At 54.0% G+C, this 14,084-nt stretch overlaps 1 protein-coding gene across 10 annotated transcripts in view; it reads right to left on the bottom strand.

Moving 5' to 3' along the window:
* Positions 1-14,084, bottom strand: part of ATP2A3 (ATPase sarcoplasmic/endoplasmic reticulum Ca2+ transporting 3) — a 49,687-nt gene that overhangs the window by 23,425 nt on the left and 12,178 nt on the right. For 6 of the 10 annotated variants that reach the window (XM_073890216.1, XM_025851341.2, XM_025851335.2 and 3 more), the window contains exons 2-8: positions 6,191-6,208; positions 5,839-5,921; positions 4,259-4,363; positions 3,933-4,071; positions 3,568-3,648; positions 3,391-3,476; positions 1,383-1,847 (exon numbers count right to left, since the gene is read on the bottom strand). In XM_073890216.1, the coding sequence (XP_073746317.1) occupies positions 1,383-1,847; positions 3,391-3,476; positions 3,568-3,648; positions 3,933-4,071; positions 4,259-4,363; positions 5,839-5,921; positions 6,191-6,208 (977 nt within the window). The remainder of the gene's footprint in view (positions 1-1,382; positions 1,848-3,390; positions 3,477-3,567; positions 3,649-3,932; positions 4,072-4,258; positions 4,364-5,838; positions 5,922-6,190; positions 6,209-14,084) is intronic. The other 4 variants (XM_073890219.1, XM_073890221.1, XM_073890220.1 and 1 more) reach the window with 4 other exon arrangements.

Here is a 14,084-nt window from a genome sequence, read left to right as displayed (position 1 = left end):
GTTCTGGATGGAGCCCTGACATGGGGCAGGAAGCCTGGGTCCTTGCCCATTTTGTTAATGCAGCTCCCGGCTGAGCACATGAGCATTAGTTTCTCCACTGGTAAGAGGAGAAGAGAGTGGGATCAGAGTACAGCTGCCCCTCTTTTCCTCTTGAAGGGATGGGTTCCTGGCCTCTAAGGGTGGAAACCCACACACTGCTCTGAGGCACAGACTCTCCTGCGCAAAGGTGTTCGCAGACAGTGAGCTCTTGCCTACAGGGCCTGCTGGGTCACCCGGCCCCTACCTATGCACCCCAGGGTCAGGGGGTTTACCCCTCCCAGGGCAGCCCATTTCCTTGCCTGTCAGCCAGCTTCACCCAGGAGATGGTTCTTGCTTTCCAGAAGTTGCCTTGCTGCACATTTCCAAGTCAATGACCAGCTCAGCACCCAGTAGGTGCTCAACAAATGTCCCTTTTTTGTGCTCCCCTCCCTACTCCTGAGGGCAGCCCTCCAGCCAGCATAGCTCTTGAGAAGTGAAGTTTCTCAGGCCCTCTTCCAGCAAGTAAGGCCTCTACAAATTCCCTATAGTGTGTTTTCCAAATCTTTATTACAGTTAAGGAACACTCTGTTCAAATGAAGTCCTACTAGAGATTTTAGAGGTCAGGGGCCACAGGATGTAAAGCTTGCTGGTGCCCCTACCCCTGTGGCAGCCTCTAATGGGCTTCAGGGTTTTGGATATAGAGCCTGAGTTTCCCAGTGGGCAAATTACAGGAGCAGAGGTGGGAGAAGGGTGATGGGGGGAATCTGGGAGGGGTGGGAAACCCACAGCCTTCACCATTACCCCACACACACCTCTGCCTCATGGGCCTGCTGGAGTTTCAGCCAGAATCCCTGGAGCATGCAGGCAGCAGGCCCAGGATCTGGGATTGAGTGCCAGGAAATGGGACAGTTCTTGACCCAGCCCTTCCCAGGTCACTGGAGCTGGCCTATCTGGTGATAGGCATTGGCTGTGGAGTCATGGTGGAGCAGGACAGAACCTGGTTGGGTCCAGGCCCAGCTTGGCTCAGATGCCAAGGCTCTACTTGACCCTCTGCTTTGTCCTTTATGGCTGTCTATCAAAGCTTGCATACCCAAATTTCAGCTGGAGAAACTGAGGTTCGTAGACAGGCAATGACCTGCCAGGGCCCTACAGTGACATCTGGGTCCTAGTGACACATGTCTAGCCAGACTTTGCTGCTCTGCCCCATGAAAGCCTGGAGCTGCTCCCCACCATGGGGCAGCCCACAGGTCTGTCCTCCGTCCCTTGCCAGAAAGGAGTCAGGGGGCAGCCCGAGGAGGGAGCTCAGCCTGCTGAGCATCACACAGCAGCACCAGCAGGACCCCAAGCCGACTGCAGCTTCTCACCCGGCAGACAGACATCTGGTTGGTGGTGAGTGTGCCAGTCTTGTCGGAGCAGATGACTGAGGTGCAGCCCAGGGTCTCCACGGAGGGCAGGCTCCGCACAATGGCATTCTTGCGTGCCATGCGCCGTGTGCCCAGAGCCAGGCAGGTAGTGATAACAGCCGGGAGGCCCTCAGGGATGGCAGCCACGGCCAGGGCCACGGCAATCTTGAAGTAGTAGACAGCGCCATGGAGCCAGGAGCCGCCATGGGCCGGGTCAGCAAAGTGGCTGATGTTGATGACCCACACGGCCACACAGATCACAGAGATGGCTCGGGACAGCTGCCGCCCGAACTCATCCAGCTTGCGCTGCAGTGGCGTCCGCTCTGGCCCCACTGCCGCCATCTGGCTCCGGATCTTGCCCAGCTCCGTGTACAGGCCTGTGGCCACCGCCACACCCAGGGCCCTGCCCGATGCGATATTGGTGCCCTGGCCGGGGGAGAGATGAGAAGGGCTGCTTAGCATCCCGACGGGAGCCCAGGACCCCGACCCCTTCAGGCTAGGGCAACGTTCTTATCCCCTATTGGGCTTCCTTTGTCTCCATGTCGCTCAGTGCTCCCAGCCTTACGCAGCTATCCAGTACTGAGCTTTGTCGGTCGTCCCCATGACAGTGCTAACTCCGCCAAGGCCAGGCAGAACTCGCTGCAGCACCATATCCCCAGTGCCTGTCATGGGGCCTGGCACAGGAAGCACTGCACCAATACTGACAGTGTGATCACCTAGCACAGCACAATACCAACTTTGAAAAATGCGATTCATAAAAAGCCAATGTGGCCACACCGGAGTGCCAGGCTGACTGTGATCCTAGGTAAATATTTACTGAAGAATCCAGAGAACTTGAGTTTACGTCCATCCACTCCCAAGGCCCTGGTAAAATCCCTAAGTCCTGGTATAAAGGCTAGCTAGCCTGGAGCGTCTGTGTCCTCTTCTATAAAATCGTTTGACAAAGCTGCTGCTCTGAGGAGGCTAATAAGCTGGTATCCCCTCAGACAGGTGCCCTGTGCTGAGGCTGGAGGAAAGGTAGGTGCCACCGGCAATCTCAGCTTCTTTCGTCCGCCCCCCCCCCCCCTCCCCCCCCCCTTTTGCAGGCCCTTCAGCTAAGGAAATGACCTGCTGTTAGCTGGAGCATCTCCCTTAGAAAGCTACCTCATGACAGCTACTGATGCTTGAGCATGCCCTGTACACCCCCCTCCCCACTTCAAAGCAGCTGGTCCAAGGCTTCCATGTATCTAGGCAGGGTGCTCCCCTTAAGAACTCTGGGCAAATATCGCTTTCTCCATTTCTGTTCACTTCCGGGGAGGTTTTCTAGCCTTATAACTTGGTGCCACGGGCCACGGCCAAATGGCCTGACCCATCCTCATGGCTCCCATGTTCAGCTTCAGGTGTTTCTGGGCAGCCTGTAAGTTATCAACGGTTAAGTCCCTTTGAGGCCACAGAGGCATATCATTCCCACCAGAGTTGAGCCCACCACTTGCCCTGAAAAGAGCCATTGGGCCCTGGCATCTTGCCTCAGGGGGTTGGTTTTCCCATCTGAGAAATGGACTGTTTCTGCCAGCCTCCACCACTTTGACAACCTTTATCTCTAGAGGAGTCTCCATTGAGTGATTATGGGCTAGCTCTATCCCTCTCCAGGTTAAAGCAGGATAAGCCTAGGAGGCAAGAGGGAAAGCTTTGGAGTCAGAATGTCTCAATTCACATCCCAGCACTACCATTCACTGGCTGTGTGACCTGGAAAATGCAAATAACAAGAGTACTTACTTTAAAAGCACCGCGAGGCTTAAATACATGTAAAGGGCTTAGAACAGTGCCAGGCACACAGCCTTCAGTAAACACAAGCTATTACCAGTACTATAAATGTGTACATATTGTCAATAATCGAGGAGGTTCTTTCTGGTAGGGCTTTAACTGATTAAATGTTAAAGTTTTTATTATCAGTGTCCAGACAAAGGCCCCAGCCATCCCAGGAACTTACGGAGAAGAGCATGTTCTTCTTGTCCTGGTTCACAGCTCTGGGATCCAGGATGGCATCAGTGTGCTTGGTCACAGACACGGATTCACCTGGTCACGGAATCAGAAATGAGAAGCCCCACATGAAGACACCCCCATCCTTGGACCTATCCCCTGCTCAGCCCTAGCCTCTGGGCCTCACCTGTCAGGATGGATTGGTCCACTCTCAGTGTGGTGGACTTGATCTCGATGAGGCGAAGGTCAGCGGGTACTTTGTCCCCCACTGTGGAGAGAGAGTGGCTGAGTGTGGCTTTTGGCACCACCCCTTGGCAGAGCCAGGAGGACGGCCAGGAGCCAAGGCTAGGGCTGAGAGGCAGGGGCCTGGGCTGTGATCCCCGAGATAGATGCTGCTCCCCCCTACAGTCTCCTGATCTGTCCAACAAGGTTTTGGCTGAAGAGCTTTGGAGGGATCCGAGAGCTACCTGCTGTGTATGAGCCAGAAAGATGAGGGCATAGACAGGGATCGGCTCACCAGCATCACATAATGAAAAGAGGCCCCCAATGTACCTGCCACCTCCACGATGTCTCCAGGGACGATGTCCCGGGCACGGACCCTCTGCACACCTTTGCGGTCTGAGCGGATCACCTTGCCCATCTCAGGCTCATACTCCTTCAAGGCCTCAATGGCGCTCTCAGCATTGCGTTCCTGTAGAACATGAGGCAGGTAGGTGGTCATCCCCACTGGCCCTTGCAGGCTGACCCCTTGTAATGACACCCCTGGGGCCTGGGATGGAGCTAGAAGCAGTAGGACCTCCAGGACTCTAACATCAAGTGGCGGTCACATGGAGCAGTTGGGAGACCCGAGGGCCCAGGCCCAGCTCTGTGCCTCCCACCTGCCATACGCCCACGACAGCATTGGCCACGAGGATCAGCATGATGACCAGGGGCTCCACGAAGGCTGTTGCTGTCTCTTCACCCTCCTCAAAGCAGGCCAGGACCTATGGAGTCAGAGCTGGTGAGTTGGGGCGATGCTATGGGCCACGGTCTGCTCACCATTTCCTTCATACCCTGGGTCTGCTGTCTCCTGCTTTAGGAGAGGTACCCCTGGGGAGCGCTGGGCTTGGAGAGGGCTGCTCTGAGACCTTGGCTCATCTGCAGGTAGTGACTACCGCCGTCCACGTCCCACCCAGCCAACTTCCAGGATGCGGGGCAGTTGTACAGCTAGAGGTCTCACTGTCTGCCTGGCTGTGGTTTTCCAAGTGTGATGCCAGACTGGCAACCACAGCATCACCTAGGACCTTGTTAGAAATGCAATTCTCAGGGTCTATCCTGGTGCTCCCGTGTCGGGAACTTTGGGGTGAGGCCCAGCAGTCTATGTGTTAACAAACCCAGGTGATCCCGTTACAGGCTTGAGCTTGAAGTCCATTGGCCAGAGAAGCATAATTCCAGCCAGAGCCCAGGCCTGGAGGCAGAATACCTGGTTAAAGTCCTGTTCCCACCTCTTGGCCCAGTTGGGTACTTGTCACTCCCTTCCACAGGTCTCAGTGGGTCCATTGGAACTGTGGAGGGGCACCGGCACCATTTGGGCTCAGCTGTTGTAAGGCCCCTGCACCGATAGGCTTTTTTTTTCTCTGTTAAGAGTCATCAGTTTCCACAAGAACAGGTGCCAGGAAGGCCAGACACAGCTGGCTGGGCCCCTGCTTCCCTGCACTCCATGTCACCAACCTGAGGTCTCCTCCCCAGGCCCTGCTGGGCACAGGGCCAAGAGCAGGAACTGTGTCCACCCTCAGGGTGGCCATGTTCCTGCATTACCCTTGGGTTTCTGCTGCTCAGCCATCAGTGAGAGCTACTGTCCCCCACCCCACAGCCCCATGCTGGCCCCGTGGCCCTGCAGGTCCAGGAGGCATTCAGGCAGTAAGAATGGGGGAGAGCAGCACAGACAAGCTGTAAGAGGTTAAGGCCCAAATTCTTCTGTGGGGCACTGGCAGCCATGGGAGCGGCTCTCCACGAGGGACAATTTGGCAACATCTGGAGACTTTTGATTATCATAACTGGGGGTACCGCTGGCATTAGTGGGTGGAGGTCACAGATGTTGCTAAATCTTCTCCAGCTCCTAGGACAGCCTCCATACAAATAATTATCAGGTCTAAAATGTCAATAGTGCTGTGGTTGAGAAACCTGGCCCTAAGGCAGGGAGGGGTGGGGATTAGACCTGTGCTTCTGAAAGCTCACTCTGACAGCCAGAGTGGAAGGGGACAGATGGGAGCCGGGAGTCCAGTGTGTAGGGGGCAGGCTTTGAGGTTTCAGGCAAGGGAAGCTGAAGTCTGAGCAAGGCAGGGGATGGGTAGAGGCCCGGGGATGTCCCCAGCTGAGAGGACAGACCTGTGGTTCAGAGTCTGGGCCTCTGAGCACTGGCCCAACCTGGCTCTCCCTTCCACGCTTTCTGATGCTGGGGGATGGGGGCCTTACTTACAAAGGAGACCAGGGCAGCCAACAGCAGGATGCGCACCAGGAGGTCCTCAAACTGCTCCAGCACCAGCTCCCACAGGGACTTCCCTGAGAACCGGAGCACCATGTGAAGCTTGGGTCCCTTACCGACTGACCTGCCCCCATTCAGAGCTGGAACCACCTCGGAGACCACCTGGCCCACTCCCTCCCTACCATTCAAAGGGTAAGAGCCTGAGGCCCTAGAGGCACAGGTGGGTGATACTGGGAGGCTCAGGCAAGCCTCACTCTGTTGGCGAGAGGGAAGGACACAACCTGAAAGTGAACAGTCCAAGGATGTCGCCTGGTGGCCTTGCAGCCCGCCCTGGCCCAAGCCTCACCTTCCTCATTTGGGAGCTCTGCAGGATCCAGGCAGCCACAGGAGCCATGAGGAGACAAGAGATAAATGAGTTATGCAGTGGGACTGTGGAGACGTCTCAGCAGTCCCTCCCAACTGTGCCTACCCAGGCCACCATGAAGGTCTAGACATGTCCCCACAGCTCTCTAAGGTCACAGAATGGATGGTCTGAGCCCAGAGGCTTCCACTCCTCCACTCACTTCACCCCACCCTGGTTAAGGAAGGTCTGGTATGGCCTGGCTCACCTTGGTTCAAGATCAGAGCCAGGAGGGCCCTTCTAGAACCCCCCTATCCCCCCACGTACAGAGGAGAAACAGAGTACACTAGAGAAGAGATGGGACCCCTGCGGTCACCAGGGAGTTGATAGCTCCCGGGCACTGCTCTTCCTCAGATGGCTGCACAATCCTATTCAATGTCCCCCACAGCCACGGCAAGGGTGGCCCTCCCTCAAATTGAGAACATTGGCTCGGGCTCCCTCTGACATACCTGCTCCTCTGGGAGCACTGACATAAGGTCTGCAGCACGGCCAGCCAGCTGAGCCCCGCCCTACCTGGGGTTCCCTTGGACATGACCTCAGCAACCAGCGTCCCAGGCAGCATAACCTGCCATGGTTCAGTTCCTAGAGGTTGAGTCTCAACTTGTTCCCTCCCAAACCCTCTACTCAGGGCAAGACCCATCCCACAAGCCCAGTCTGCGACCCACAGAACATTTTGAGGAATGATGCTCCCAAACACCACCAGGACCTGCTGTCACTTTACAACCTCTATTTTTATCTCCTACATTTCCTGAAGCACCTTTTATTCCAGGCAGAGCTGGTTGCCTCGGTACCTGAAGTCTTTGAATCTTCTCAACAGCCTAAGGGGTGACAGGGCAGGAATGCTCACCCTGTTTCACAGGTGCAAGAACTGAGATCCAGAGTGGAAAAGTGACTTGAACAAGGTCACGCAGCAAGTAGGCAGGTCTATGGGAAGGGGCAGGAGCTGGGCCTCAAAGGGTGGATTCCAATGGGCCTCTCTCTCCATAGGCTGAGCTTAGGCCCTGCTGAGGCCTGTCTGGGGCTCCTCCCCAACTGAGCCTACCTGAGCCCTGCTACTGAGTCCAGTCTCCAGGCCAGCAACATTGGCATCACCTGGGAGCTTGTCAGCAATGCAGACTCTGAGCGTCTATCCTAGGCTGGCTCTCTCTTCCTCTTCCTCCTTCTTGACACAGGTCCTTGTAACTGTCCACCTGTTTTTAGCTCAAGTATCTGCAAACATTTTTCCTGTGGGAGCCCTCTCCCCAGACCACCTGTTTGGAAGATCTGGGGCACCTGGCAGCTGAACCATGGAGAGTATCAAGGAGCCCACTGGACTGCAGGAATCCAGGAGGGAAACATATAACCTAAAAATACATTTTCTAGCATTTTTCTCCCTAGTCCTATTTTAGGCAACAGCTGACATTTTCCGTGGAAAATGTAATCTCCAGTGTCCTGCATTGAGATTAAAATCAAACAGACTTTTTCCTTCTGATCTATTTAGCTGAAGTGAACAGGAAAGGCAGGGGGAGGGCCAGGCCTGGTTTTCTAGCCAATTCTCCAATGGAGCAGGGTCCTTTAGAGGTCATCGAGAATAGTTCCAACCTCATGGCACACATCAGTCTGCTTCTGCCATGCTCTACCCAGGAAAGACTTCTAAAGCCCCTATGTCTATGAAGGTCTTCAGGGTTCCTGACCAAAAGAAGAGTTCATCCATAAGGCTCACCTGAATCCCTCCTGCTGTCTCCCCCACCCCTCCCCTCTGTCAGGCATGTAGCCCCTAGGCCACTGTATGAGGCCATTTTTTTTCTGGGCAGGGTCAAGACCTGGGGTTGGGAAGCATGTCATGTCACAGGGCACATAGCAGCTCGAGTTCCCCACAAGCTGCCCTCTGCCTGTCTCGGTGGTCTCTCAAGTTCTCCCCTTCTGCATTCTGACTCAAAATCTGACTCAGGATCCACTCTTTGGTGGTCATTCGTTCCCCAGATACTTCTGATTCTTCCCACCTTGTGGGCACATAGTAGGACCGCATTTCCTGGCCCTTGTGCAAGTTACAAAAAGAAGGATGCATGTTAGTTCTGGGCAGGGGCACCAACGTGGTGGCAGGAGACTCTCAACTTAGAAGGGCATTGTCCACTAGAACTTTCTGTGGTGATGGAAGTGCCCTCCAGCTACCCCATACAGCAGCTACCAACTGCACGCAGCTATCAAGCACTGGAAATGTGGCTACTGTGACTGAGGAGCTAAATTTAAATTTTACTTAATTTTCATTCATTTAAATTTAAATAACTAGACAAGGCTAGTGGCTGCGTATTGGACAGTGCAGATCTAGAGCTCTTTGTCCCTCTGGCACAGTAACCAGCAACCTGTGAGATGGTGTCTGCTCTGTGAACCAGAATCACAGAGTACAGGAGACACAGAACCCCCAGATGACCTGCCACTGACATAGTTATACAGTGTGAGCAAGAAATGACCTGTATTGTCTTAAGCCATTGAGATATGGGGTTACTGCAGCATAACCTAGCCGATCCTGGGTGGAACCCCCCTCTCCCTGGACCTAGCCTCTACTACAAGGTTCCCCTTTTACCCTTACCCACTCCCCTGGGGAAGGCTCAGCCCACCATGAGCTCTCAGGAGATGCCCTGCCTCTCCCTGTACATGCAATGCACATGCTTCTAGTCTTGCCTGAGCAGCTGGTTCCCTGTGGGGTCCTGAGCCTCATTTGGAAGATGGGGTACCCAGCCCCACCCCAAAGGGCTGCTGTGAGGATTATCATCATTATTAATAAGAACCACATTTACTGAGCACTTACTATGTCCCAAGAGCTTTACCTACACTATCTCCAGAGATGAATGGGGAGGTATTGTATGCAAAGCATATAAGATGTTACCCTGCAGCTAGAGTAACTATAGCAGAGTTATTAGTGTTGAGTGTGCCAGATGCCATGCACCTTCTAGTGCATTAACTCTCTTGTGATTCTCAAATAACCTGAGAAGGAAGGTACAATTATTATTCCCATTTTGCAGAGTAGACAACTGAAGCACAGAGAGGTTGAGTGACTAGTTTATGGTCATACAGCTGGGAAGTGGCAGCTTTGAACTCAGGTGGTCTGGCTTTTGGCCCTCTGCTTGGCCCCTCCTGCATTAACTCCTAAGCTGCTCTGCCTTCCCACCCTGTCCCGCTGCCTTCCCTGGCCAAAGTCACCTGAGAGAACTTGGCATCCTACGTTCTGATTGTTAGGCTGGATGCCCTCATCCCACTGACAAGCTCACCCCTTCATTGTGACCCCAGGCCACTAGCCAGAATCATCCCTGCCCAAAAAGGCTCTGCTGTCCTCACAGGTGGTTTCTGTGAGGGTTTTTTGGGCATTACTAGGCTCTGTCTGCTCAGGCCTGGTCTTCTTCAAACTTCAATCCTGTCAAGACCCCAGACAACCCAATTTTCCCTTCACATGACTGGGTCCCAGGGCCATGGAGGAACTAGGAGGGGCTAGCAGACTAGCAGCAGCTAGGAGAGCACCCTCCCAGCCTCTCCCCAGGCATCCCTGTTAGATGCTGTTTCCCCCTTGCTATCCTCAGGCTGTGTGTGGGGGGGGGGGTGTTGAGCCCTCAGCAGTGCCAGATGCCCCATCTGTTAAATGGGGAGAATGGCCCAGCCCTGCCCGCCTCTTGGTGCCATTCGCCAGGCTGTGCAGGCAAAGACAGTACTAGGAAGCACCCCCCACCCCCCCACATCCCTGCTGGGCCAGCCTGGTGGGAAGTAGCCCCCCACTATTCTTCTGAAATAGTGTACCTCTGGACCTCTCACATGGTGGACTCTGCCAGACAACCCTGCTCTGAGTCACTGATGCCAGACTGAGCTGGCCCACACCCCCAGATGCCCAACGTGGGGCTGGCCTAGAGGGGTCTGGAGTTAGTCTGTGGGTCCGGTGGGGGGGCAAAGAGGAGTATATGATCAGAGAAGCTTCATGGTTTAGGGCAAGCAACCTGGCCCGGAGGGCTAAGTTCATGTCTTGCTCTATCTCTTTATAGTTCTCTGACTATGGACAAGTCACTTAACCCCCTCTGTGCCTCAGTTTCCCCATCTGCAAAACAAGGATAATAATAGTAACTCCTCTTAAGTCATTGTGAAGATTAACTGACATGCTATTCATAAGGTGCTTAGAACATGCACAGCACATGGTAAATACTCAATAAACATTAGCTATAATATTAGTTATTAAAATGTAAGCTCCTTGCCAGTAGGACTCTGTTAAGTGCAGTGTCTCCAGCACCTGGAGCAGTGCCTGGCACACAGTAGGTGCTCAATAAAGATTTGTGAGCAAATGAATGACCTTGCCTCATGGACCATGAGTGGCTCTTCTTGGCCTGCAGAATAAAGATCAACCTTAGCATGGCCTTCAGGGCCTTCCTGGATCTGCCTCAACCTGGCCCTCAAGAATCCTCCTATACCTTAGGCATACGTCCATCTGCCAGCCAAGTGAGATGTCTCAGAACTGCCACCACCTTCCCTGGTTTTGCTAGAGCTTTTTCCCTTCCAAGATTTTGCTGGGGCCATTCCCTCTGTGCAGAGTACCCTTCCCTAAGTCCTCATCCAAACCCCAGCCTTTCAGGAAGGCTTCCTGGGAAAGCCCCTCCCCCTCTCCCCCTGCTCTTCTTTACCAATCATCAGTACTGGGGCCTCCACACCTGACTGGGACGCTTCCAGGGTGGGGAGGCGCTGAGTCATCCCTGGGCCCACAAAGAGCCTCACAGAATTGTTTACTCAGTTGCCCCACGGTTCAAGTAAAGGCTCTGGGCCCGGAGCCTGGAGCCCAGGAGAAGTGGGGTGCAGGGTCAACACTGCCCCAGGCTCCATGTACCACCTGCTCCCCTTATCTACCCTCTTGACTCCTTTCTTCTCATCTCAAAACATTGGAAACTGGTATTTCAACTTCTAAATGTTGGTTCCAGCCTGGAGAGGCAAGAGCTCACTGCGGTCTTCCTCGAAGGTAAGTTTACAGAGCAATTAAATCACCACTTGCAGAGTCACGGAGAGGCCTTCCCTGAGCAGGCCCCACCCAGCCCACCTGTCCCTGTCTAGGTCTCAAGAACCTACCTAGAGTGGACAACATGGCCCTGTTCTCAAGGGGCCTTGGGAAGCAGCTTTCCCAGTGCAGGGGCCTACAGCCTACCTGGCTGATCTGGCACTAGGTAACCCTGGCAAAGGGTCTGCTTAGCATCTATGTGCGAGCTGTGCTGTGGACAGACTCAGCTCTGCCTCAGGGAGCTCCTGGTACAAGGGGATGCTGCTTTTGGGAGGGGGGCTCTAAGGCTGTCCAAGAAGGCCAGTGGGCATGAAATCTACAGTGAAGCCTGAAAGACCTGTAGCTTCCCAATGCCTGCGGCCAAACCACACCTCCCTCAGATCCAAGAGTCATTTCATATCCTGAGAGCCCTTTAGGTGATCTCTTTAGGGGTTCCATGTCTGCACAGAGGAGGACACTGAGGCCAAGGAGGGACAAGTCCTCCTGAGGTCACCCAGCGAGTTGGACGAGTCAGACCTCACCCCCTCCTCCTGCCTGGCCCCACTCCCCTTGGCCAAGTTTCCAAGGGCCACACATCTGTACTTCCTGAGTTCCAGCAGCCAACTGGGGTCTGGGCTGAGGGCAGGGGATAAGGTCACAGCCCAGACCCCACTGGCAGTAATCTAAATCTGGCCATCCCTTCCACCTGTAGCTCTGGGGCTGGTGTATCCACTACACAGTTGGGCAGTGTGAGGTCCAGGAAGGCAGGCTCTGGTTCCTGTTAGAGACCTTCCCCCAGCTCCCCAGAACAGGAACAACTCCCGACCTTCTGGGCTCTTGCCTGACTTCCATATCACTGGGCTCTCCAGGGCTGTTAGGTGTTGGCGCACTTGGGAGGACAAGCCCAACACAGTTTTGCCTTTTGCCTTGGCTCATGTCCAGCAAAGGTGATGGGCGGTCCATTCAAAGACACAAGGAAATCAAATGGCTCCTAAATATATGGAAAAATGCCCAACCCGATTTGTAAACAGTGAAACACGAAGTAAAACTATGAGAGGACCCTTTTGCATCAGATCGGCACAGATCAAAATGTCCAGTAGCGCACTGCCGTGGGGCAGGGGCGAAGAAACAGGTGTGTCGGCTTTATGGAGAACAACTTCCCAACAGCTGTCAAAATTTACACTACGCATGCCTTCTGACCCAGCAATTCCACTTCTAGGAATTTATCCTTTGGCACTATTGACAAGTGTGTGAAGTGATCTGGGAACAAGAATATGCCTTCTAACATGTGTGATAGGAGAGGCTATGAACAATCCAAGTGCCCTCCAAAAGCCAGGCAAACAAAGACTACAACAGCCACACGAAACTCTGCATAGCCACTAGGAAGACTGCGGATGGCCCACATGGCACCACCTCCATGGAAAACAGGGGCAAAACAGCACTCACTATCATTCCCTTTCACATAAAGAAGATCATAGATCACAGACATAGATGTGTATGTACACAGAATATCTTAGGAAGGAGACACAAGACACTGGGAACACTGGGTGGTTGCGGACAGGTCTAGGGAGACTTAACTGTATCTTTTGTACCCTTTGAGTGTTGTACTATGTGCACAATTTTATTCAAAAAATAGACTGAGAAGATGTAGAAAGCCTCTGGAGGAAGCTGAGTGCTGGGCACCTCTGGGACCTGCAGGGAAGGGCATGCTCACAAGAGGTGCTGGGCCAGGGAGCAAGATGGCGGAGGAGTAGGAGACCTGGATTTTGTCTGGTCTCAGGAATTCAGCTGAATAGGGATCAAACCATTCTCAATACCTACGAACTCAACAGGAGATCGAAGAGAAGAACAGCAACAACTCTCTGAACAGAAAAGTGACCATTTACTGGAAGGTAGGACGTGCGGAGAAGTGAATCCGAGGCGATATTCGGGAGGATAGACGGCGGGGGAGGGGGCCTCTGTCGGCTGTTTCTAGCAAGTGATAGAGCAGCAGAGCACAAAATTGGAACTTTTAGAAGTCGGCTCTGCTGAGGGACATCGCTCCAGTGGCTAAGCGGGGGGTGGAACCCTCGCGGGACAGTGTGGTCTCAGGACCCTCGGGGTCACAGAAAGACCAAGGGTGCCTGAGTGCAGCAGAGCTCCCGGGTATCAGAGCAGGGAAGCCAGCCGCAGAGATGGAGCCGAGGCGCGGGCTCTCAGCTCGGGGTTGCCATAAACTGTGATCAGTGACATTCGGGCCACTGCTCCTCCAGCAGGGACCAAACAAGCGGCAGATCCTGGGACACTCCCCTTCCTCCCCAGGGAGGTGCAGCGCGGGAGCGCACCGCAGGGATCTGCTGGGTTTGGAGACTCCACATGGGGTCCGGTGCCAGAGATAGAAACAGTCACAGGCCGGGTGAGCACGGAGTGCGGCCGGAGACCGGGGACACGGGAGTGACTGACTGCTTTTCTCTTCAGGCGCACTGAGGAGCGGGGCCCCGCGTTTTCGGCTCCTCCGGGCGGAGATTGGGAGGCCACCATTTTCACTCTCGTCCTCCAAAGCTGTACCGAGAGCTTGCAGGGACAAAAGCTCCTGAGAGCAAACCTGAGCAGATTACTTAGCCTGGACCCGGCAAGGGCGGGGCAATTCCGCCTTCAGCAAAGACATTTGGGAACCACAGCAACAGGCCATTCCCCCAGAAGATCAGCAGGAAGAGCCAGCCAAGACCAAGTTTACCGATCAATGAGAACGGGACAATTCCAGCGCTAGGGGAATACTGCACATGGAATTCATGGCTTTTTTACCATGATTCATTATTTTTTCAAAGTTAATTTTTTAACTGTTTTTTTTTTGAATTTTTCTTTTTCCCTTTTTCAACC

This window comes from Callorhinus ursinus, unplaced genomic scaffold (genome assembly GCF_003265705.2).
Source record: "Callorhinus ursinus isolate GAN/ISIS: 27379988/994484 unplaced genomic scaffold, GSC_fseal_2.0 scaffold133, whole genome shotgun sequence".
Classification (NCBI taxonomy): domain Eukaryota; kingdom Metazoa; phylum Chordata; class Mammalia; order Carnivora; family Otariidae; genus Callorhinus; species Callorhinus ursinus.
This window is presented reverse-complemented; position numbering and strand designations above follow the sequence as displayed.